Source organism: Gallus gallus, chromosome Z (genome assembly GCF_016699485.2).
Source record: "Gallus gallus isolate bGalGal1 chromosome Z, bGalGal1.mat.broiler.GRCg7b, whole genome shotgun sequence".
Lineage (NCBI taxonomy): Eukaryota > Metazoa > Chordata > Aves > Galliformes > Phasianidae > Gallus > Gallus gallus.
The window spans coordinates 22,584,748-22,610,103 of record NC_052572.1 but is presented as its reverse complement, the minus strand read 5'-3'; the positions used below and the strand labels follow the sequence as shown (position 1 = coordinate 22,610,103).

The 25,356-nt window shown below is 41.7% G+C and overlaps 2 protein-coding genes across 17 annotated transcripts in view; one reads left to right on the top strand and one right to left on the bottom strand.

Annotated features, from left to right (window-relative positions):
- Nucleotides 1-1,202: 1,202 nt before the first annotated feature.
- On the bottom strand, nt 1,203-11,881 carry MTX3 (metaxin 3). Of its 14 annotated transcripts, none has more exons than XM_040655517.2 (9): nt 11,571-11,675; nt 10,917-10,986; nt 9,361-9,437; nt 7,665-7,757; nt 6,477-6,659; nt 6,262-6,338; nt 5,265-5,422; nt 4,755-4,843; nt 1,203-3,312 (listed from the first exon to the last, which is right to left on the bottom strand). In XM_040655517.2, the coding sequence occupies exons 1-9, from the start codon at nt 11,649-11,651 to the stop codon at nt 3,238-3,240; spliced, it is 903 nt and encodes a 300-aa protein (XP_040511451.1). In that variant the 5' UTR covers nt 11,652-11,675; the 3' UTR covers nt 1,203-3,237. The 14 variants fall into 14 exon arrangements, with proteins under 14 accessions (XP_040511451.1, XP_015132803.1, XP_025000476.1 ...); XM_015277317.4 differs by having other exon boundaries at nt 1,203-3,286; XM_025144708.3 differs by having other exon boundaries at nt 9,361-9,434.
- A 4,424-nt stretch (nt 11,882-16,305) lies between these two features.
- Nucleotides 16,306-25,356, top strand: part of THBS4 (thrombospondin 4) — a 38,571-nt gene continuing 29,520 nt past the window's right edge. Inside the window, exons 1-2 of one of the 3 annotated variants that reach the window (NM_001321549.2) lie at nt 16,306-16,459; nt 20,117-20,320. In NM_001321549.2, coding sequence (NP_001308478.1) covers nt 16,372-16,459; nt 20,117-20,320 — 292 coding nt within the window. In that variant the 5' untranslated portion in view covers nt 16,306-16,371. Of the gene's footprint in view, nt 16,460-16,571; nt 18,065-18,134; nt 18,831-20,116; nt 20,321-25,356 lie in introns of those variants that run through there. The other 2 variants (XM_040655450.2, XM_040655451.1) reach the window with 2 other exon arrangements.

Genomic DNA, 25,356 nt, shown 5'->3' with positions numbered 1-25,356 from the left:
TGCCTACAAGTAGAAGTGTTAAATTTACAACCTGCCAGAGCAGTTCACTTCACTTAAAACTAGTGGCCTTCTCCACAAGAGAAAGCGCAGCAGGCTGGATGAGCTGCTTGAGAGGTAATAACCTGTGCCAGCCTCCACCTTCCAAGAGGAGGGCAGAGAGGAGGAGGCCTGCTAGCTACTGTGATAGCATTAATACAACAGAAACACAAAAGTATATGCACTAACATTGTGCAGGTGTGTACACAAGAAAACCCCCCACAACGGTATTCTGAGAGCACAGGGCTGCAGTGTGTACAATAAGCAGCTGCTCTATATAGAAAACAGCTTGCATATGATGATCTCAGGGCTCTACTAGAGCTTTGCTAGAAGGGCTGACTGCTTATGCCTGCATAACATCGCAGTCTTGGATATTGGAAAGTCAGTCACTGTAGCCAGTTTTCACCCAGTTTTGTAAGGATCTGCATCTAGGTAGGAAGCTAAGGCTTTCTCTACATTCAATAGAGATGCACACTTTAAAACCTGAACTCACAGATATTTTAGGTACCTACTGTAAAGACGCAAATGACAACTAAACACCACCTTTCTCCATTAGCCAGAGAATGAGCTTTGGCTTATTTCAATGCAGATTAACTGCATTTACTCAAATGGATCCCACTTTTGGCATCCTAACTTACCAACTTTAAAATGCTGGTACACAAATACAGCAATAATCTAAAGGGCAAGTCTGGGTTGTCAGACCAGAGATTACACTTTCCACATTAAGGAGTCCGATTTTGAATTCCACTTGGATAGAAAGAAATGACGCGCATAGCTGTGCAACCACACAGGTTGTCTGGGATTGTGTACAGCACTGCATGCAATGGCTGTTCTAGCCCCGCAGTCCTCTGCCAGCCAGTGAATGAAGTGGTCAAGCAGATTGTGCTGTCACACTGGCTAAGGCTCACATTTAAAAGCTTAGAAAGCCTGTGCTTCTTCGTATCACCATAAAAGCAGTTGTCTTGAAAGGGTTACTACTGAGCTATAACTAGTATTAAAGTCAGACATGACGAATACATTGAATTGTTCCAAATTCTAGCAGTCAGCAGTTTATCTTGTCCATAAAAAACAAAACAAACAAACAAGAAAAACACAAGAACTAAGACAAGGTAGGGGGGAAAAAAGCCAAAAACCCGACAATCTACATTAAAAAATACTACCAAAAATCCAACAAATGTCTAAAATTTTAATCTTGGAACAATGACCCTTTCACAAAAATTTTCAAGACTGAGTGTACATATTCACAACAGCAACAGAATAAGGCATATTCTCCATATCCGTGTTTCAATAAAAGACGTTGAAAAGCAATGTGAACTGATCTCATTTAAACCTGTCAAGCAGTAAAGACTTCAAGCATTTTACTTACTTTTATACGTACTAGATTGTCAGTTTATTCACAATTATCATGAGTATGTGCTACACTCATTTCAAAAATCACTGAAGCAAATATTCTAACACGAGCAAAAGCTTAAACCTTAAAGTGCTCATTAGATACCCAACATTTTAGTTATAATTAGGAAATGTTGAAGATTACTACATTCCTTAAACAGAATCTGAAAGAACATTATATACACAATCTACAGTCATCAGTATAAATAGTAAATAATTTAACTTTGTATCTCAAATGTGACTAATAGCAAAGGGATTCTAAGAGACTACCCTGATTCTGCCAGAAAAAAAAGATAGAAAAAGAAATCAGAAGAGTCATCCCATACAGTCACAAGAATTATGTATCCCCAGTGCTGCCATTTTGGTCAATCTCTTTGACTAATTCTGATTATATCATTCGTGAAGCACCTACCACTACATTACCAATACAGCATCACAGCAGCTTTCTTGTGACAAAATTGATTGGGTCCACTGAACAGGAAATGTTGCTACTAAGAAGTGTGATGAGACTCAAATTCCTTAATTATACAGAATAAATATGTACTACAATGCATTACAGTTTGCAGAGATAGAAAACCTCTGAACTACACTGTCAAACAATAAAATTTAGATGTCCTATATTATCATTTTTCAATGAACCATAGTGCTTAGACAACAAGTTAGAGGTATCTGTGACAAATGCAAAAGCCTAAACTGGCTGTTTCACAAGTCTAACCGGTTCAATTCAATCCAGATCCACAGTATATTTACTAGACAAGTCACTCATTCTAATAAGAGCAAGTCAAACCTCTCTACCTCACCACCAGTTCTATGCAATTTTGACTTACATTTTTCTGGCTTGTGGTATTATCCTGTGCACAGGTGAAGCCAGTTTCACACAGAACTAATACGAGTTCACTGGAACAGGCTGCCCAAGGAGGTTGTGGATGCCCCATCCCTGGAGGCATTCAAGGCCAGGCTGGATGTGGCTTTGGGCAGCCTGGGCTGGTGGTTGGCAACCCTGCACATAGCAGGGGGGTTGAAACTCGATGATCTTTGAGGTCCTTTTCAACCCAGGCCATTCTATGAATCTATGAGATATCTGTGAAATGTTAGTACTCTCAATCACTGTACTCTTCATGGCACACATGCTTCTCAACACTTCCTGTTAAAGTACAGCTCAGCAGGCTTTGAAAAATGCAAACGCCCTTAAAACACAAACACAAGAGTGTTCGTGAATATACATAAAGAGTATATAGCTTCCTGTCATTGTTTTTCACTTCTCATCTGCAAAGATGAGTAACACTTCATTCTCTTCCAGTCTTTTCACCAATTCTACAACTGGACTTCGTAGCTTTTGGAAAGATACAACAGTATACCCACTAACTTACAATAACATGATTACAGTAAATCAAAAGCCATGAAGTAAAACAACAGTGAAACTTCTATATAAATGCACTGGAATTCTGTAAAAATTGCATTTTAACTTTTGGTCAACATTTCTGCTAAAGTCAAAGTCTGCTGTACAAAATCATGTTAATGTCTGCAGGAATAAGCCCCTTGTTTAATACTTTAGTTTTAGCTTAGCGTGTAGTAAGCCTGAACTACTAGTTTTCTTAAAAATAAGAGACAGGATATTGTAAAGCTGTGTTTCTTCCCTACTTGAACCCATAAGTAGATTCTTCCCTTGTAAAACCACATTCGTGAGAAAAATTGCTGTGATATTCAGAAGAATTGAAGGCAAGCAAATGTGCGTGTGCAACAAAAGCTGTCAAGGTGACAAACGATTCAGTGGACTGCTTTCTTCTCCACCTGCAGCAAGCTTGAGCGTTGTTATCTTCCGAGGGGGGTGCTGAGGACTCTTACGAAGGTTGTCATCCATCTGCAGAGAAATAATGAGAGCCGGATCTGGCAAACAGTAGAATGTAAGTTACACAATTAGTCTACTTGTCAGGACTCCTATCAAGAATTCTGGTTTGTTGTTTTTCGGGTGGTTTTTTTTCCTTAACCTTCTTATTTTCTTTTAGCCTTTCTTATTTTACCTAAAACAATGTCTTGGTTCCTTTCTTCTCCCAAGAATCTACATTTTCTTAAGCGTTGCTATTCATTCCATTTGCATATGACAAATTAAACATAAAGCATGCAGATATACTTCTGCTCTGCTCAAGTCATTTTTTCAAGATTACCAAAGAAAGCAACACTTCTGCCTTCTTCTAAGAGGTCACAGTTTCAATTTTGTACAAGAGCCAAACACTACTAGAAAGCAGATCAAAAGTCAAATTGCTAACATAAGTGGGTATTTTTGCGTGCTCAGCACCTTACAGGAAGAAATCTTTTTTCACTTAGAAATGCTTTGAAGATGCGAGATGAATTCAGATCAGCTAAGATTTCAAAAACTATTTAATAAAGAGATAGTAGTATGATCTTTTCAAATATAGGTTGAAATTAATCTCTGAATATAAACATTTTACATTTTTCATAGGATAGCAATCTAATACCCTGTGTGTACTGCAGGATCAAAAAAAGATTTATTGCTACAGAATAAGCAGAATCACAGAAGACAGCACAGGGGAAATTTCCAAAGGTAGTCTAGTCCTACTCCTACTTCCTCACGGTAGGATCAGCTTTACCTAAACCATGGCTGATAAATGTCTACTTAGCCTATTTTTTAAAACTTTCACAGCCACACTTCAATACCACAAAGAGATACAATACCAAATGCTACAGAAGCTGAACGTTATTAATGATCCATCTGATACACTGATCTTTTTTAGAAAGTGCATTCTGTCCTTCCAGTAGAAGTTTTCATGCATCAGTAAACTAATTCTTCATAATTATTTTTAACATAGGTTGCATAGCTCTTATAGGTGCTGAAGCATGGCCTTGGAAACACAGGAATAAAAGAAGCAGGAGAAGGAAGCACTGTATACTAGTAACTGCAAGAAATCAGCTGGGAGCAAGGAGACCTGGGTATTGATCTCAGCAAGACCAATTTCGGAGTTTTGCTTGTAAGTTTTCTTGCTGAGGTCTTGCAAGACCATTTCTAATTCTGATCAATACATTTACATTCCCCATCGCATGGTAGATGCACTTGTGGAAAGACAATCATCTACTGTTTATATGTGCACTTGCAAGGGCATCATTGGCTGTAGTAAAAATTTTTTTTTACGACAAGGCTTTATCAATTACTTTCTTTCAAAATAGATAATTTTCTCCCCTCATCTCTATACAAAGTACCACACCAGAAAAGAAACAATTCAAATAAAATGTTCATTGTACAGTTGCAGCTGTATTTGCGAACAAATAACCACAAAGCAGCAGGATAATAAGGAGACTGAAGCAAAAGTAACCTTTTCAATCAAGTTGGATTCCTTATTTACAAGCTGTGTGAGTTTCTGCAGATTAGCATCTGCTGTATCCTGTCCAGATGGAGAATGGCCTAGAGAGTAAGGCAGAAAGATGAAGGCTGAAAAGGTATTTACAAAAGCTTTTACATTCTTAAAAAGAAAGAAACAAACAAATATTGGAAGAAAAGTTCATGCAGTATTTTTTATCCTAAGATGAATTCAAGTGGAAAAGCCATTCTTTGTCAGAGAAACAGAAGCACTAAGCATGAGCCATAGCACAGATACAAGCGGATTTTGCCAAGGCATTACAGGCTTTAAATCTGAGAATTAAACCTTGCCTTTAATTTTCAATCCTTTCTGCACAACTGTGGAAGCTTCTCTGCATCATTTCTCCACAGAACCTTCAGCACAAATTTATAAAATCCTATTATGCTTTAGTTCAAATGTGGAAACCACCACTACTACTTCAAACAGATTATACGTGAGAAGAAGTGGAAGAGAAACACTACTTACCTGTAATAGTTAACTTGAAATAGCAGGTTAAAATATCATCACAGAAGCGACACAGGTTGGTAAGCTGTTTCAAATGCTCTTGTAATTGTACTCTAGGGAAGCACACTTTATAAACTGGTGCAAGGAAACCAAACACAAAGGCATCCAAGGTAGTAGGTCTGAAAATAATGTCAAAACAGAACAAAGCCCAAGTGTAACTGAGGTAAGACATCAAGACCTGCAGAACGTAACCAGTTTCTGTATACATCAGACAAAATTTAGGACAGAATCTTTTGAGATTTTCAGGCATTGCATTTATCAGATATTAAAAGACACTTTGAACACACTATCTATTGATTTCAGCACCTCTGAATTAGAGACATGCTGATAAACTGAAATAGTTGCTTTAGCATTAAAATCCAATCATGTGTCATGCACACTGATAAACAATCCACTCTAGAATACATTTCTGGCATTACAGAAGCCAAGCAGACAAGATGCATGCCAGTGGAGCAGGATCCTTTCACATGAAGAGGTCTAACCTCACTGGCAAAGGGAACAGCTTGTCCTTCTTGGGCGCTGTCTTGGCAATATATGCTTCCTGTTCTATGCATACAAGGAAGAGCAGCCTTCTCACACCTATGCCATCTTTTCAAGGAGCTACTAGTAACACTTCAGGCTTCAGGTATTTTTTCTACAAGCAATCACAGGAGGTGACATTCACTGGATAGAGAATAATTCTTTAGCAGAACCCCAACTCATTAAGCATCCTACATGAGCTGATGTAGGCAGGATCTGACACACTATGGAAAGATGCAATATAAAGGAGATTGTGGACTGATTGCTTCCAAAGATCACACAAAAAGCAGGGTATGAATTGTGAACCTACTGTGCAGCACCTTCTAACATTCTAGCAGATTAAAAAAAACAAGTGTTAAGCATTCACAGAATCACGTGGCACCTGTTTATTAAAAATAACAACAAACACCAACATCAAAAACAAAGAAAGCACACTCACGTATTTCCAAAGAAAAACTGAGATGTTCCCAATCTCTTGGACAGGAGATTTAGGCACTCCTTGGCATCCCTGTATATCTGATGAGACACAAAACTATTTAAGAGTCCTAGCTGCAGCAAATACTAGTAGACACACTATCATACACCATTATCACAGTGTGCTAGCTTATTTCATGACAGTACCAACTTACAAATTCTTTTCTACACAACATGTACCTGTGCTTCCACTTCAGTAAGACTGTAGAGAGGAGGGCCTCCTCTGGTCAGCAAGATCCTGTTGAGTGCTTCCCTGGACATCTTTCCAGGCAGATACAAACTCAGCGGGAAGGGAATCCTTGAGGCAAACCATGGTTTTGTTACACTGCAGTAATTTTCAGCCTCAACCCAAAAAGTGTGGAGCTATATCAACACAAGGAAGAGTATGATTGGAATTTGAGTGAAAACATTAGACTTCTCTTAAAAGTATAATGTGTAAGATTTGTCACAGGAGAAAAAGGAATTATCATACTTTAAAGCACTTAGGCTCTGCACAGGATTATACTAATCCTTTGAGTTTAAGGGTATATAATTAAGGCCACAGAGCTACCTTCAACCTAAATAAAAAGATAATGCTTATATATACATGCACAAAATTGCATACACTGTTACGTGTACACATGCATATATACACACATGCGTATACTGTACAGAGAAACTGTATTACTACATAAGTTGCAAAGGTACAGGACCAGGTTTGAAATTTTTGGAATCTTCTTTTGAAATTTTATGTACATTTTAAAATGAAAATATATTAGGAAATAAAGAATTTGAAAGCCTTGCAGGATAACTGAAGAGGCTACCTATGACACTACCTGGTTAAAGTACCTTTTCCTGTATAAATTCAAGTCAAAGGTATTCAACAGATCAAGTGCCTGCAAATTTTTTTTATAGCTATAACTTATACTAAATTGGTGAGGGTGTGTAGCCATGTGTTATTTACTGAACTGAAAAATGAACTAGTGGTGGGTATTTCAAAGGTTACCACTTAACAGCTCAAAAGGCTTTCAGAGCTGTGCACCCCACATCAGCCATACCACACGTTACTCCAAGCTTTTTCAAAAAGCATCATGAAACAAAGAATTGCCAGAATAAGCTGTTTGCAGGATACTGTTCCCAAAAAGCATCTAAGAAAAAACACATTCAGAGGTGCCATTTTAAAAGTCTCGCTTAAGTTCATTATTATTACTTCACACCTCCCACGCACTTTTTTCTTTTTCAAAGTTGCTAGGCAGTCTTTTCAAAATTGGACGAAGAACGCAAATAAATTCAAGCCGGGACTATGGCTGAGAAACCTCTCTGTCTCTCTCACTGGGCACCTCTTATAATACTCGTAAAATTACAGCCAGTATATTCACTAGCATTTACCAGAGCAGGAAGCAATTTCTCTTCAAGTAGTGCAATATAGGCCAGTGTATCAGCTCCTTGTTTTGCAGACAATTCATAATCAGCATTGTATCTCTGTGAATTTAAAAACAAAACAAAATGACCACAAACAGAAAACAGTCACCAACCACCTCATACTATAAATAGTGTTACATGGAACTTTCCAGAAAGATGATCTACACAACACAAAATAACCTCAAACTTAACAGCTACCAGGTTATCAAATATACAATACTTTTCTGGACAAAAGACATGCAGTTTCTGCAATTGTTTTCCTTCAGTTCTTCAGACTAGCTGCGTTACAGCTCCTAACATTTTCCATTTCTACTTTCCCATTCTAAGATTTTGGGGCCCTCTCACTGCCAAAATAACTCTTGTGCCTACTTCCCACTGCTTTCTAAGCCACTGTCCTGTAACACAGAGGAAATTTTTCAGTGTACGTAGTGCTGAGGCAAACCTCTGGCAAGACCTCACCTGTATTTCTGAGGACACATCTGTCACTTCAGTTGTTGTAAGCATTGAAAAAAAGAAAGAAGGTACTTCTGTCTTTTAATTACCATTTCATACTTTTAAAAATTGAATGCTAACAATAAAGGGGATAAAATGCACAGCTAAATTAACGTTGTTACAGCTACCTGAGCTTTTAAGTCAAATAATGAATCCTTTCAAGTTATGCTGAAAGGGTTGGTAACCTTTTAGGAATTTCGCTAATTTAGAAATGGCAAAAATTGGTGTTGAGCCACCCTATTTTTAGGTATCTTAAAAGCATGCATATTCCTGGTACACTTTGAGTTAAATAGGGTGCTGTTTTTCCATCAATATGGAATCTTTGGTATTTAAATGGATAGGAAACTGCAGAATTTTAAAAACATTGTCTGAAATCTCATCCCAAATGCTCAGTTTTCAGATTCTACTTTTCTCCAGAGAAAGATTTAAAGTTTCACTAACATGCCTTTCATCAGATAGTCTCCTTAACTAGGCAGGAACAGCATTTCTAATGCAAAGACAGAACAGTGGGCTAGAAGACCATCTTAGAAATAAAAACGATGATGCCATGCTTTATTAGACATCTTAATACTTGTGAAAAGAAGCAGTAGTATAGCTTTATTCTTTTTGAATAAAACACTGAAAGATCTAGAAAAGGCAGGCAAGATTTGACTACACAGTAACATGACTGCATCAAGAAATGCCTGCAGACATTTTAATGCTTCAAGATACAGAAAGACTACATAGATGAAAAACAACACCATATGTGTTATCCTTCAGAAAAAAAAAGAAAGAAAAAAAAAAAACATCAGGAGATGATTACCCATTTAAACAGTTAAAACTACACTTCCCTCACTGTGATCTCCCTAGGTCTGCAAAGCTGCAATGACGTTAAAGTGTTATAACAAACAGCATGATGAAACTCAGTGAGGAACTGCTCAGTTGAGGCCAGCCTGTTGTCCTTTTCAATGAAGAATTTTCTCATGCCTATTTTTAAGTTTTTCATAACAACCAAACTTTTAAACAGCAATCCGTGATCCACCATTTTGCAATTCTCATGTGTGTACAAAATATAGAAAAGCAGTGAGTCAGAACTGGTTTCCAGGTTTTAAGAAGCCTGTATCAATCTGTGTGGGGGATGCAAAAAATTCACTATGAGGTAGAGAAAACCAGTCTTCTGAGAGCAACATACCTGCTTTCTTAAGAAGTTTAGTATTTTTGCTGGCTGAGAAATAACAGTGTCTTCTGATATCAGAACAGGTACATCTGCTAGAAGGCACAAATAATTCAGTCAAAAGAACTTATATGTAGTAATTCTAACGTAACAAGAAAGTGATCAGTCACTTCATCTGTTTTCCTTTTCTCCATTGCATGCTCTGACCTTCCCAAACACACGTGTAAAGTAAGCTATATGTAGTTGATTTCTATCAAGATCATACACATATGTGGCATATGGTGGCCTTTGCTAATAATACATTAAAAAGGGCCCAGACTGAAACCAGTGTCATCTACTAGATATTTGATACTTTGAGATCCAGGCTACTTGTCTGGATTTCAACCAGAATATCAGTTAGGCCTTTTTCATCCTATTTTTTCTTTGCCCTCGCTAAACCATTTTTACCACCTACAGCCACTGATTAAGCTACAAGTACCTAAAGAAGATCTCTTCCAGAACCAAATTATTTTCTTCTCCCAGAAGCATATTAGTCTGCTTTTACTCATTAGATTGTAGAATTAAAAACTGCAGACTGTAAATCTCTTTAACAGAGGATGCCTTATAGCACATTTACAATATACCTGCCACATTGAGCCTAACAGGACTATTAAGCTAGATACTACTAAAATATCAGTTATAAAATATCTTGGTTTTTTTTTTTTTTTTTTCTGGTAGGGATTTTAATTATCTCGCCCATGAAGAAAGCCACAAAACTTACAGAGAAGCAAACAAAATTAGTTCTTCGTAGTTCTGCTAATAGAAAGCAATACACCAAAGAGTAAGAGTGAAAGGTGCAACTGCGTCATGTAGACACAGTAATGCCTAAATTAAAGACATGGTAAGTTTAAGTGACAAACTACTTCACTTTGCAGTGACGTTACTTGTCTGGAATACACCAACACAATGACCTAAACTCTGAGCAAACAGATAAGCAGCATGTAGAAATATCCAATGTAAAGAAATCCTCTGACATCATCTCTGACAACCCATTTGGCACCTACCTTGTCAGCCACCTTTCCTGATTCAACTTCTGTAACTTAGCACAGTACCAAATATCCCAGCCAATGCAAGTTACACTCTTTCAGGCTCATGTTCTACTTCCACCCTCACAAGCTTGTTAAATCACGTGTAATTAAGGAATGCTACTTCCATTATGCAAGTCTAGTAACTACCATATAAATATTTCCATGCGACTGCCTTCAGTGTATCATCTGTTCAGAGTGCCTGACAAAACAGGTGTGTGCTTTTGCATTACCACTTTGTTGACTCTCCTCTGCATCACCCGTACACATTTTACTAAAGTGCCCTTTAAGGCATTTTATTTATATCTTCTGTTACTTGTCCCTTGCAAAATCATCACACTCGATTCTGTAAAGATGCTTATTAATATGTAATGCAAGCAGGTAAACCACATAGGGACGGATGGAACATGAACACAAAACCAAAGGAAATGGAGAAAAAGAAACCTTGGGAGTAGAATCCACACTTCTAAAGCGATGAGGATTAAAATAATAGAAATGCAAATAAGGTACCTTTTGGAGTGCTCCAGGAATTATTTATAGTATTCACTGTCAGAGGAGCACCAGAGAATTTAGCATAAGCCTGCAACAGATTGCAGAAAATAATCTAGTCAGCACATATAAGTGTAAGACAGCAATTCCAACAGCAGGCCTGGGCATTCCGATCAGCTGTGCTGGGTTAAACAAAAGTAATTCCTTAAAAGTTCACCAACACTATGCACGCCTGCGTTTCTGAACCAGGAGCAGGCTCCTGTTTTTGAGGGTTCTGGTCAGAGCTCCTTGCAGTGACGTGCAATAACCAATAAGGACAAAACTTATTTCAGCGTTTCGGGCTGCTCGGTAACGCCGGCGCACGCCGCCCCCAGTCACAGCGCAGCGCGGTCCCCTACCAGGCGGCTCCCGGCGGGCACGCCCGGGCCCCGCTCGGCCCCGCTCACATCCCGGCCCCCCACCGCCCCGCGAGCCGTGCCTCGCGGCCTCGTGAGCCGCCGCCGTGCCCCGCGCCCGGCACAGGCCGCGCCCGGCTTCAGGGCGCCCCTCGGTGGCGGCGCCGCCTTCCCGGCGGGAGCAGCCCGGCACAGCCACCCGAGCGCCGGGCAGCCCGCGGCACCGTGCCTCCCTCCCTGTTGCCCTCCTCCCGGAGCTGGTGGCGGCCCCCGCCATTACCATGACGGTCAGAGACTCCGGATGAAGGGACGGCAGCCCCCAGTCGCCTCCCCAGCAGCTCAGCTCCATGGGAGCCGCCATCTTGTCCGCCGGCAGCGCAGGCCCGGGGAACGCAACGGTGCTGCCCTCGCATGGCGGCGCCCGAGCGCCCCCGGCAGCACAGCCGGGAGGGAAAAGCGGCGGGCGGCGGGGCCGCCTCGGGGGCCGTTGCTGGTCCTTGGCTCGGGGGCTTGTACCCGCACGCGCCGTTCCCGCGGCCCAACGCCAAGGCTGCCCGGCTGCCTGAGGCCATCACCCTACCTCGAGATGCCGCCCGCCGTGAAAAATGTACTGCTTGGAATGACTGCGCCGCTGAACCGCGGCTCTGAGGGCTGGTTGTGGTGCCCGAAGTCACGGCTTTACACAGGAGCAAAAACGACGACTTTTGAGCAGCCGTCAGCAACCTGCCTTTAAAAATAAGGGAATCTGATTGCGTGATAACGTTTTTGACCAAGTAGTTATGAGAGCCCATCCAGTGTGTGTTTGTACTGAGGGCCTCTTAAAATACCATCCTGCTTTTCGTTTCAGCATTAATTTTCCATGCACCCCATTTTTAATCATCCACAAAACTCCATAAAAACAGTGAGTCTCCTCACAGACTTTAGGAACAAAATATGAAACCTAAATTAAGCATTAGGGATTCCTTCCTTACTCCTCAGTAACATTGCTAGGAATCTGCACAGGCTACGGACACTTCTGCAAAGCAAAATCTATCAAATTGGCAGCTAGTAGGTATTCTCTACATCTACAGTGTTATTGGTGTACATAAAATAAGCAGGACAAATATTTTAGCATTTGGGGTTTACTTGCAGGTTTTCTATTAAAAAAAAAAAAAAAAAAGTCAGTCTTATGTTCCCGTGAAAAATATTCCTTACAGAAGTTTCCTGAAGGTTCCTCGAAAACATAGTGCCCAGTGACCACTTTCTGATTTGTGTTGAAGATACCAACCTCCAGAAAGTTAAGCTGGAGTTTGTACTTCAGGGAAAACACAAGAATGGAAAAGAAATGGCCAGGGTTCCATTGTTGTTATTGAAAATGGTGGTTACAAGGTCAAACAGTCCCATCCAGACAGCAGATAAACACTACGCTTTGTAAAAATCCCTTCCAGGAGGTTTTGCTTGAGCACAAAATCTCTTCCAGTCTCTAACACACTCCAATAATAAAAAAGGAAAACTTGAACAATTGCAGAGACCTTTGTGTGTTCTGGCTAACTTCATTTAAGCGTGATCTTAAACTTCTGCTTATGTATTTTGTGAACTCGTTCTATTTTGATTCATTATATGGTGTGCTCTGTTTCCCAAATTTTGATCTCACATGCATGGTGAGTAAGCACAAGGAGTAAGCAGGCAAAGAGCAGAATTTGGCTCTCAAACATCAAATAGCAAGGAGAATAAAATGCCACAAACGAGATCTTGCTCACATTGAGTTGATTAGTACCAGTCCACAGGACTCCACTGTAAGTAACTCAGAAGTGAAAAACAAGTTGAAATGATTTATTAAATAGTTTAGAAAAGGGAACTTTCTGAGAAAACATTTCTTACATTTTGATAAACTCGAAGAAATTACATGATACGGGGATGCAAATAATTGTTAGCATTCCTCCAGATAGGCAAACATAAAACTTTTCCATCTTACGTCCTTTTCTTTTTTATCTGCCGTTGTCACTGAATACTTTACATGAAGCTGTGATGATTTTGCAGATCTTCATGATGTTTTGGTGCTAGGCATTTAAACCTACTGTCAGGGATGGAAAACAACTATCCTATACACTTCACTCATAAAAAAAAAGAAGCAGAAATATAAGCAAGATATAATGTAGCAGTCTAACTGCAACTTAACAATCTTGGAGGTGACTGGATGCACTGCATAGAGGGCAGGGTTAAACATCTTTATATAGGAAACCTCTTGTGAGCCTCAAGGCTCAGAGCAGACTCATTTGCTTTCTAAACTTGAACCACAGAGATAAGGAGCCAAGGTGGAACCATGCATAGTCCCAGATTTGGTTGGTAGTTTATGGCTAAGACATCATATGTGCACAGCAAATCTAAGATCTAAGACAATCTTAGAGAAGCTAAAAAAGCTTAATACAGTCACTGTCTGAGGATCTCTATCATCAAGGTATCTTAATGTCAAGGTGTATCTCTGTACAGGTGTAACCTGTTAAGGCTTCTCTACTTAAAGGGAAATCTTGACTACAATCTACTACCAAGTAGGTGAGCTTTAGGGGCTGTAGGCTGCTTGTTATTTATGGGGTAAAATAGTTGAGCCATAGTCATAATTTGTTCTTTGGTTCATGCTCAGTTGGCCTTCAGCTATTGAACCCTGTGTCTGCTATCAGTTCTCTTAGCATCCCGACTTCAAGACAGATTTGTGGTTGTTAATCTGTCTCAGCAAGAGCATTGTTAGTACTGTTGCTCATTGTCCTCTTGTGCAAGGCCAGACCAAGGAGGAAGCTGGGGAACAAGGAGGGGAGGGGGGCACGCTGTTGCACCTGTATGGTCAAAGAATGCTCTTTGGTGACAAAAGTTTTTCTCCTTCATGCTAACTGATTATAGAGCAGTATCAGTACTGCTGTACATCCAGGCACTAGCCTCTGCTAATAACCTGTGCTGACTCCATTATTTTCAGGGACAGGTTCCAGGTTGAAACTAGGTTACCTGTGGGTTATTCCTAGGATACCTGTGGCTTTGTTTTTCCCTTTCTTTGTTCCATATCCTTGCCTCTTGCTCTCTCCCTTTCAGCCTCACCTTTCTTCCTGCTCCGTAATGCTCTAAACCCACTGCTCTGTTTTCCTTTCTCTGTGGTGCAGCACTCTGCCGGTCCATTGGTGTCATCATGCTGCTGTCCCACTTCTACCACATGAGCATGGGTGGTGGGAGTGAAACTGAGGCATTCACTTAGGCATTCTGTGTTGTGCGGAAAGACACGTAGAAGCATAGCATGGTGAGGAAGAACATTGTGCTGGGACACACTGGATATAAGAGAAACATCCTCCAGCCACCTAATAGGCAAAGAAAGAAATGTGCAGCTGAAGGAGAGGGTCAACATTTACACATATAGACTAACAAGTATGGGTGTTCTATGGTATGGGGAATGTACCATGTTGGAGAGTGTCTGAAGGGCAAGCAACTACAGGCCAGTGGAAGGCATTTGAGAATCCCACCACAGCCACATTGGAGAGGAGCCCATGCCTGCACCCTGTGCAGCTGCAGGGCTGTTCCAGCCCACCCTCCCCTTCACAGCATGCTGGCAGCCTCAGCCCCGCAGCATGCTGCATCTTGCCCTGCACACAGTGAGCCTCCAGGCGGTCCTCCTCAGTGCTCATTAACTGTATGCCATGCCTGATGTGCTGAACATTAATCAACACCAGTTTGCTCATTTAACATAAAATTTTCCTGCTATTGTTGCTCCTGTTTTTGTGATGCAAATGATATCAGACATCTCCAGCTATTCCAGCTGTGCACTGGGCTGCAAGCTGGCAGGGGAGCAGCCACAGCTCCCTGAGCTGCTTCTGATGTGGCAGAGGTTTGCCTGTGGGTGGAGAGACATAGAATGAGGAGGAGAGTGCAGCAGGTTGGGAGCCTGCCACATCCTGCAAGCCCCTGTTGGGAAAAGAACCCAGCAGGTAGCTGGTCTCTGTCTGGCAAGCAGGGTGCAGGGAGGCACTGCTTAGGGGATGGCTTCCAAAGGACATGGAGCAGACAGACAGCACAGCACCAGAGGGTTCACTCACTTGTGTCTTGCTTCCCCAGCATCAGCAGTGCTGAGACTGGAACCTTCTGGAGGACAGAAAACAGAATAATTACATCTTGGGAGCACATCAAGTACTGAAAATCCATGTAGCTGAGAGCTGAAGTGTTGGGGTTTTGTTGTTGTGTTTTTGTTGTCGTCGTCGTTATTGTTGTTTGTTTTTAACTGAACTTGATTAAGTCCCAAGGCCTAGGGGTTTCTTAACACGAGCAACCTTCCCTAGTAACCCCAGTCCTGTTGGTTTGAGCTCTCCCACTATCCCCAAACTCTAAGAGAAATGGCAGAAGCCAAACTCCATGTTCCTCACAGTGCCAGTCAAGGCTTCTAGAAACAGAAGTCTTATGGGGAGTGGCTGAGGGAACCCGGATTGCTCAGTCTCAAAAAGAGGAGGCTCAGAGGAGATTTTATTGCTCTGTATGATGATCTGAAAGGAGGTTGTGGCAAGGTGGGCATTGGCCTCCTAGGTAACAGTGATAGAGAAAGAGGGAATGGCTTCAAGGTGCGCCAGGAGAGATTCAGGTTGGATATTAGAAAAAAACATCTTAGAAGGACCGGTTAGCAATTGGAACAGGCTGCCCAGAGAGGTGCTGAAGGCATTCAAGAAACGTGTGCATGTGGTACCGAGGGACATGATTCAGTGGGCATGGTGGGAGTGGGTCAGCAGTTGGACTAGGTGATCTGAGGCATCTTTTCCAGCCTTAACGATTCCATGGTTCAGTGAAACCTGGTTTGCTCCGCACTGCAGTCTGCACAATACCATTCAACGACATTCATCGGCTATGAAAAGCAGGTGAAGCTAAATTCGAAGCAACACTGCGTCCCCACACCACAGCTACCTGTGCCACCTCAGAAGGCTGCGCCCTGCCCCGGCTCAGCCCCCACCCGCCCCCGGGCCAATGGCCAGCCGCCCGCCCCGTCCCTCCCCGGACGCGGGGCAGCCCCCGTTAAACGCGGGTCCGAAGTGGAGCGGAGCGGCGCGCCGTTCTCTCGCGCTGCCCGGCCTGCGGCCGCCATGGGGTGCGAGCGCGGCGCCGCCCTGCTGCTGCTGCCGCTTGCCCTGCAACTCTGCCCGGGCCGTGCCGCGCCGCCCGCGCCTCGAGGTAAGGTCCCCGCGCCACCCCTCCTCGCTCTAGCAAGCTTTCCTTTTTTTTTTCCTTCATTTTTTTTATAGAGGTGGTTTGGGATGGGGCTGCCCTGAGCAGAGGAGCCGGGGCGGCTGCCTGCAGCGGGAGGAGCGGAGCGGACAGCACTGTCCTGCCGCCCCCGTTCCCGTTTTGCCCTCGGGGTCGCGGCTCTGCTGCTCCCTCAGCCGACTTCTTCACCCGCTAATATCGTCAGAAAGCAGCCTGGTTTTGTGGGGACCGTGAGCATCCGACGAGTGTTTTGCAGCTTCAAGATGCAGGCTCTCATAAATGAGAAGTAAAGTGCTGAGCTATGGAAACTCGTCGAGAAAAATCCACTCCGTGTAGCAGGACTTGAGTAGGAAAAAAGGTTGCTTCTCAGTCCAGCAGCAGCCTGTACGGCAGCGTTATGGACGCAGTGAGCCAGCACCTGCTTTGTTTTAGAGCGAGGGGCACCGCTCGGCAGCCGCGTGTAGCAGTAACACGGGAGGTGTAAAGCTGCTGTGCTGCTTCTCGGGGTCCCTAAGCCTCCATCGTCCTGTGGAATGGTGTTTGACGTTTTAATTGGTTGTTCTTAGTTAGGCTCGTGAAGAGGGTCTACAAGAGAGGTTAATTCAGCTGTCTTTTTTTTTATTAAAGTCCCTCTTGATTGAAAGTATTTCTGAGAATTGTATTGTTTAAAAAAGCAGAGGCAGAAAAAAAGAGCTCAACAAAAGGCAGACTTCCAGCTTAGCTGGGACAGTGGCCAGAGAAGGACCCCGTTCACATCCTCTGATATTCTTGCACTACAAAATCAGGGTCTGGGTTTCACTCCCAGTGACCAGAGTGTCATTAACCAACTTGGAAAGTGTTGAGCAGTAGTGAAGTGCTGTTTTCAAACATACAGCTATAGATAGTTGTGACTGGTGAGGAACCTTGGAAGGGTTCTCAAATCTGGTATACTGTGTCAGCAGAAATAAAGGGAAAACCTTTTGTCATGTGCTATCTTCTGTAACTGATTTAATTCTCACCCCTCTTTAAGGCTTTCTGTCATATATTTTAGCTCCTACCTTAAGTGTTGAAGTTTTAAGACCTATCTACAAAGAGCGGGTTGCTACCGTTAATCATATTGCCATTTTCATGGGAGGTTGGGCAGGTCCCTTCAAAGAGCAAAACAACAAAACAGGGAAAGCAGAGGGGAGAAAACTCCTGGGCTATGCTGCAAGTGGTCTTATTTCAGCTTGGTGGGAATGCACGCATGCACTTGTGCTTACAGGCAAGCCCAAGTCTCCCCTCCTAGTGCACTTATTGAAACCAGATGCTCATGCCTTCCACCTTTGGCAGTCCTGTCCTATTAGTTTGTTTTCAAGGAGTGGAATGAAAAGATGTGATTCTCCTTAAAAATGAAATCTGAAATCCTTGTAGATCTCTTTCATCTCCCACTCAAACAAGAAATTGTCTCTATAAGATCTAAGAGCTGTGTACCTGCCAGCTCTCCTAAGGATGGAGAATGAATTTCATAGCATCACCGATCTTCTATGCACTTCTGCTGGCACATGTGTAGTAGACGTGACAGGATGGATTCTTACACACACATCTGTGAAGGTACTCCAAGAGAGAATTCAGTAGTGTGCTGCTGAAGTATTGTGGAATGCAAATACCAAACAAACCAATTTGAGCATTCATTTATAAATACGAATTTAAAGATATTCAGTATTTTTTCCATCAGGTTAGACAGAAATTTTGTCATGGTTAATAGTTATTTTTGTAATATTTTGGTGTTTGATATGAAGTCAGCAAGCAGACCTAGGACTGAAAAAAACCTGTGGCTATGTTTTTCACTGCAAGAGACTTCAGTGCTATATTCCAGTGATCCAGTTGTATTTTAAGAATAGTTATTACCTCCAAAATGTTGTTTTACGTAATCATGAGTTACATTTCAGTCTTTTGCTTGACCAGCTGCTTTGCTTTGTGTAGACCAAAACTGATTAAATACTCAGCCTTTTGCCACTGCTGAATGGATTGCTGGTTTCAGTGGGAGCAGTGGTTGTCCTGGGATGCTTGTAAGTCTGAGCTGTGAAAGAAAGGGAATTTGACAAGTTAATTTCATATGTCTGTTGACAACAACATTACAAATGCATGCAAGTCAAGTGCCTGATTTTTTCTGCATACTGTCTTGAAAGCCCCCAGCAGAGCCACAAAATCCATGGAGCCAGTAAGGGTTTTGCTGTGAACTATGATCTGGATTTAATTGCTTTTGAGAGGTGAAGGGAAGTACCTTCACTTCTCTTTTTTTGGAAATGACATCAGTGTCCAAACAGATGGATGCTTCAGAATGAGCAGTGGAAGCAGCATGAACCTAGACTATCATGTGAGTGAACAAGGTTTACCATGTAGCTGTGGGTAGAACCATGTACCTGTGTTATTGTGCTATGGGTGCTCTTGAGTCTCCTCCATCTAGTGGTGTGTGGAAACAGTGTTGTGTAGGATGGCCTTGTCTGTGGAGTGATGGTGGTGTGTGGTGGCTAAACATGCCCATATATTTAAATCTTGTGCATGGTCATTTATCAGTCTTCCCTGGAAAATCATAATATATATACTGCTCTGACAACAGTAGGCTCCAAATGGGAGATCACTAGGTTTCTTGGTTGAATAGTTTGAGTTTGGAGACATCATGTATTTAGAAACATTGAGGAAAAACTAGCTTGTTGTTTTAGGGGCATAACAGAGCTGGCATACTTAGTAGTATAATATTTAGACCCTTTGCTGCTGCACTATGCAAAAACTAAAAAGAAAAATTGGAATTAGCTTTCATGCTGCCTTAGGTTTTTTTTATTTTTTGTCAGGCCTGTCTTCATCATCTGTGCAAGAAGGGAAAGGTGTTTTATTTATCTAATATATCATCTGAGAAATCAGTGAAGTGAGAAGGAGGTTATGAATATCATATTACTTACCTGGTTCTTTAGCACTTTAATTGATGCCCTGCAAATGCCATCCAAATAATTCTTAGGATAAACACACCAGCAATCTGTCTGAAAATTTTGATGCTGGATTATGAATGTAATTAAAAAGTGACAAAAATACTCCTTTTAATTTATGAAAGTGGAAATAGTTGGAAAAGCTTTTATGTAGGGGTGTATCTCAAAAGGTACAAAAATATTAGGGATCTACCTGAAAGTATTTGAGAACCTCATTCTGAAGACTAAAAATTTCTGTTTTAATAAAGTATCAAAGAATAGAATCACAGAATGGCTTGGATTGGAAAGGACTTTAAAGATCATCCAGTTCCAAGCCTTTGCTGTGAGCAGTGTTGCCACCCACCAGCCGAGGCTGCCCAGGGCCCCATCCAATCTGAACGCCTCCAGGGATGGGGCATCCACAGCTACTCTGGGCAGCTGTGCCTGGGCCTCACCACCCTCTAAGTGAAAAAATTATTCCAAACATTTAATCTAAATCTCCCCTCTTTTACTTTCAAACTGTTCTACTTTGTCTTGTCACTATCAGACTAAGTAGAAGTTGCTCTCCATCTGGTTCGTAAGCTCCCTTTACGTACTGAAGTATGTACTTCTCCAACACACTGCAATAGTGAATGAACTGGCTTCAGAATTTGGCTCATTATTGTATTTAAACTGCTGTTGAAACTGTTTTGTTTTTCAGTTATTGACCTTCTTCCATATGCCAACAAGAGAGTGGTAACAAGCTTCCTGCAACAAGCACTTGGGGATCCTACGCTGAATGAAGTGTTCTTGCTTTCAGTGTTCAAACTGCAGCCAAAGAGCACAACCACCATATTTGACCTATATTCACCAGCTGATGACAGGCAGTATTTTGAGTTTACAGTAATGGGACGGATGAATAAAGGTAAGTTGTTTGTTTAAGTAGGGGAAAACTAGGACTGGGTCCATTCTTATTGGTATGTCACAGAGCATCATGGAAAATGATGTGATTAAGCTTTATGCTTGAGTCATTCTTGTTGCATGATGCCATCTCGCAAGATAAAGAGTGTTGGCAACATCCTCCCGCTCTGCTGCTTTGTCCCACTCACAGGATGCTGCGCTCTCCTGGCCGGGGAAGCAGACCCCACAGTCAGCTGGTATCACAGAGCTGGGAAACAGGGTGGGGAAAAAAATATCAAAGAAAGGAATCAATTTGGTTTTCTTTCTTTTCTTCTTCCCCTGGAGGACAATCACTGGTTCTTATTACTTAGGAATGTGAGGGACACACGCACATGCTACCTCATGCATATAAAAGGCTGGCTGGTTCTTGTTTCATTGACCCTGGAGGTTAGATGTGACTATGCAGGACAAACATTCCTAGCACTTGCAGGACTTTTTGGGTAATTTGCCCTTAATTCATTGAAATTGGTTCATTAGAAATTAGGGTAGAAACTTGGGCACATTTTTAGAAAGAGAGAGACCATATCCATGTATATAGAATGTATTGCAATGTTGCAGTCCAGTGAAAAATTACCAAGTAATGTAAGTTATTGTTGCTCCATTGACTTTGCCACTGCTATGATAATTTGCTGCTGCCATTAATTTAGTCAGACAGCTGCCTAATCCTAATTATGAGAAAGTCTGCAGAAAAATGTAAGTTTAGATGTAGGAAAACTATTCTATATGCTGAATAAAAGCATATCTTTTATTTGGAAAATGCAGTAAAGTAAGTTGGTTAAAACAATGATATTTTTGTCAGGTCTTCCCAAATCCTTCTGAGGTCAGAGAATAGAACTTCTGCTATGTGTCTGTTGAGAGTGGGTGAGGTATGACCATGCAGTTGTATCAGTAACTGTAGTACAGTACCTTATCACTTAATTGCTAAATAGGTGATGTATCACACATACTTTCTCTGTCCCTCCCATTCACACATGCACACACAATTACGCCTGTAAGTGTTATCTAGGAATACAAATGTATATATTCGTGTGTATAAATAATTTTTAATCTCATCACACTCTTCATTTGATATGCAAGAATACCCTTGTTCCTGACAATTACTGATGTACTTTAACTAACAGACTTGGTGAAGTTTTCTGATGGAAAGTTGTATGGTTTCTTGCAGTTTTGTACTCAGTATGTTAGTGTTGTACTTGAGAAGCGCCCCTGACAGGCTTGTGATATACAGATGAGCAACATGAAGAAATTTTTACTCTTGGTGACTACTGCTGTTTTTACCTTCAGTAGTTGCAGGAGTCTTGTAACCTATGTGTTGTGAAGGGCTGATGGATCATAGGGAGGCTTTTCACAGCAAATCTGTTCCACAGAGGTGTCTTCACCTCCTTGTTATTTTAATGCACCTCATTTGAGGCGTATGGCACTGTGTAAGTAGTAAACAGTGTTTCACAGTGATTCCACATGCTGTTTCTCCAGAAGTGTCAAGTATCCCATATGGCTACTTCATACAGTCAGTAAAAACACATCCAGGAGATCGTGTGAGTTGAAAATATGGAGTGTGGGGGCTGTTTCTGATCCTTTCAAGGCTGAAGATCGTCACTTCAGTGGTGAACCACCATTGGCATCTTATCAAAATGTAACATCTAAATATGTAGACTTCGGAAGGGTACATATGTGTATCTCCACATGATAAAGTCTCATCTGAGTAGCCCAAACCAGGCACTATCTACCTTTTACAGTGCCACATTTATTTGTGAGCTGCATTCCTCATGGTTTGCTGATGTTCTGTTTTTGTTGTGGTAAACTTGATAGTAAATATACTCATAATATGAAGTGTTCTTTAAAGCATGCATTTAATGTGAGATTTTTCTTTTCCTTTTGGTTTGCAAAGTCCATATTGAGGTCTTGCCTTGCTCAAGATTGACATGTCCACATAGTGTGCCACTGAGACGGAGATTTTGCCATTGTATCCATTCAGTTTATGTTAATGGTTCAACTCTTTCTATCACCTTTGTGTAGTCTTACTGATGCACAGTGGATTGTTACATGCATGAGTTAAGGAATTGCTGGTCAATTTAACTTGTTTTGTCCAGTGTATTTTTGGAGTCAAATTGCAAATAGAGTCCTTGTGTTGCTTATAATTTTTGAACGGTTCCTTTCTGGAACAAACATTAGTAAATGCATAAAACTGATAAAATTTAACTAGTCAGTGAAGTGGTCCCTATTTACTGTCAGGATTAGTATTTTCACTGAATGTTTCTTAAACAGTGTGGATAAGATGCTTACTCTCAGGCATGTCAGTGTAAGACATCATAGCAGTAAAAATGAATTCAGGGTCTTGGATGGGTTAAATTGTACAGAGGCTGTGATCCAGCAAAATCTCCCTTCAGAACCTACTCTAGTTTACCAGATGGGTATTTGGCTTTGACTGTGGAAGGAATACTTTATCCTTCATCCAAGCCAGACTGCTGCTTGTCTTGAAACTATTCTGGCAGGGTCTGTTCAGAGCCCTGCCGCCATCTCCTCCTCCTTTCTCTATCTTAATGCTGCATTTGGTCACTCTGAACACAGGGCCCAGATCCAAAGACCCTGCTATTTTACGATGCAGCATGCGTAATATTTACATAAGTAAAATGCTTGCAACATACTCTGTCTTGCCAGATCTTTGAGCTGGCCAGTAAATGCTAACTCTTAGCAAGTTACGGTGACCTCATGCACCTTTGCGGAAATCTGAGCACTGGCAGCATTTTGACATAGACAACAGTGAAAACATTCCTGATATTGATCACAGCTGCTGAGGCTTTAGTGCTAGTGTAGACTTAAAAGATGGAGATGTACTCTGCACTATTCATGCTGGTATAAATCTGGGTTATTTTAATCACTAGACTAAGCAATTAGAAAAACTGTGAGGAATCTTTGAGTTACTAGGTGCGTGCCCGCTACTGACAGAGATATCACAACATCAGAGAGCATATTAGTAGTGGAAAGTTGATAGGAAAATTTGTTAGCTGAATAAAGTGAATTCAGTGTTAGACTCATGGCCTCTCTGAAGTTGATAAGAGCATTTTTGCTCTACTGTCTCCATAATTTTTAGTTGTCCTTGTTCCAATTTAACTATTCCTTGAAGGTCAGAGTATGTGTGTGCTCTTGCTTGATGTAGTAGTGGCAACCCTCTGTGACTTGAGACAGGTGCTGAGAAGTGCTAGCACTTCACTGTATAGGCACCCAGAGTCTGTGGCTTGACTCCTTAAAATCATAGAATTGCTCAGGTTGGAAAAGACCTTAAAGATCAAGTCCAACCGCAACCTAACCATACTACCCTAACTCTAACAACCCTCTGCTAAATCATGTCCCTGAGCACCACATCCAAATGGTTTTTAAACACGTTCAGGGATGGTGACTCAATCACCTTCCTGGGGAGCCTGTTCCAGTGCTTAACAACCCTTTCTGTAAGAAGTTTTTCCTGGTATCCAACCTAAACTTACCCTGGCACAACTTGAGTCCATTTCCCCTTGTTCTGTCACTAGTGAGAAAACAACAGCCCCGCTCTCCCTGAAGTCACCTTTCAGGTATTTGAAGATAGCAATAAGGTCTTCTCTCAGCCTCCTTTTCCGCAGACTAAACAGCCCCAGTTCCTTCAGTCTCTCCTCCTGGGGCATATTCTCCAAGCCCTTCACAAGCCTTGCTGCCCTTCTTTGGACCTACTCCAGCATCTCAATGTCTTTCTGTATTGAGGTGCCCAAAACTGAATGCAGTACTGGAGGCGAGGCCTCACCAGTGCTGAGTACAGAGGCAGGATGACTTCCCTAGTCCTGCTCACCACACCATTCCTGATACAAGCCAGGATGCCGTTGGCCTTCTTGGCCACCTGGGCACACTGCTGGCTCATATTCAGCCGACTGACCATCAGTACGCCAAGGTCCCTTTCCATCAGGCAGCTTTCCAGCCATGCCTCTCCAAGCCTGTAGGGTTTCCTGGGGTTGTGACCAAAATGCAGGACCTGACACTTGGCCCTATTGAAACTCACACAGTTAACCGTGGCCCATCGATCTAGTCTATCCAGGCCCCACTGTAATGCCCTTGTCCCCTCAGGCAGATCAACGCTCCCTCCCAAGTTGGTGTCATCTGCAAACTTACTGGGGGTGCACTCAATCCCCTCATCAAGATTGTTAATAAAGATGTTAAAAAGAAGCGACCCTCCTACTGAGCCCTTGGTGCACAAAACATTACTATAAGCAAATAAAGAACATTGCAGAGCTGGTGGTCAGTGGGATCTTTAAACAAAGATCTTTTTTGCACAGCTGAATTGTTAAGTGATGTTTGGATGCACTCAGCTCATTTCTTCCTCAGCTATTTGCATGTTCAGAGAACCAGAGAGAGATTTTGTGGAGAGAACAACCTAGCTGATCTAAGAGATTTAGCTCGCAGATCTTAGCTTACAGATCCAATTTCACAAAAAAGGAGATGTTTTAAAAATATTACTCAGTGTGGAAGAGGTTTTGTTTGTATGCTGTTCTGTTTTTGGTGCTGTTTTGTTTCCATTATCTATTGTGTGAAGTATCAAGTAGGTAATTCACTAAAGCCTTAAATTTAAGAGTCGGGTGGGGGTCAGCCATCTTTAAGAGTGGGGTTTGTGTTTTCTGCATTGTATTTTGTTTTCATTTCCAATTTGTTACCCTGAAATGCAAATTACATGCTTGGAATCATGCTTCTTTCCATTGCTTTAATGATGCATTTGGATACAGTCTTTGCTGAGTGCAATAAACATAACTGAAGTTGATTTTCTAGCTGTACTTTTCTGCTACAGGATATTTCTGGGGTTATCAGATACGTACATGCGACAACACTGATAGCAGGCTGTCAGCTACACCTATTACCTTTATCACAATTTTTTAGAACGTTATGTAATTTAAGGTGATGTGTTTTATTGTTTCAGCCTATTAAAAAAAGGCTAGAGAAAGCAGTGGAAAACATTCTGCAATACCTTACAAACCAGGAGCTGCA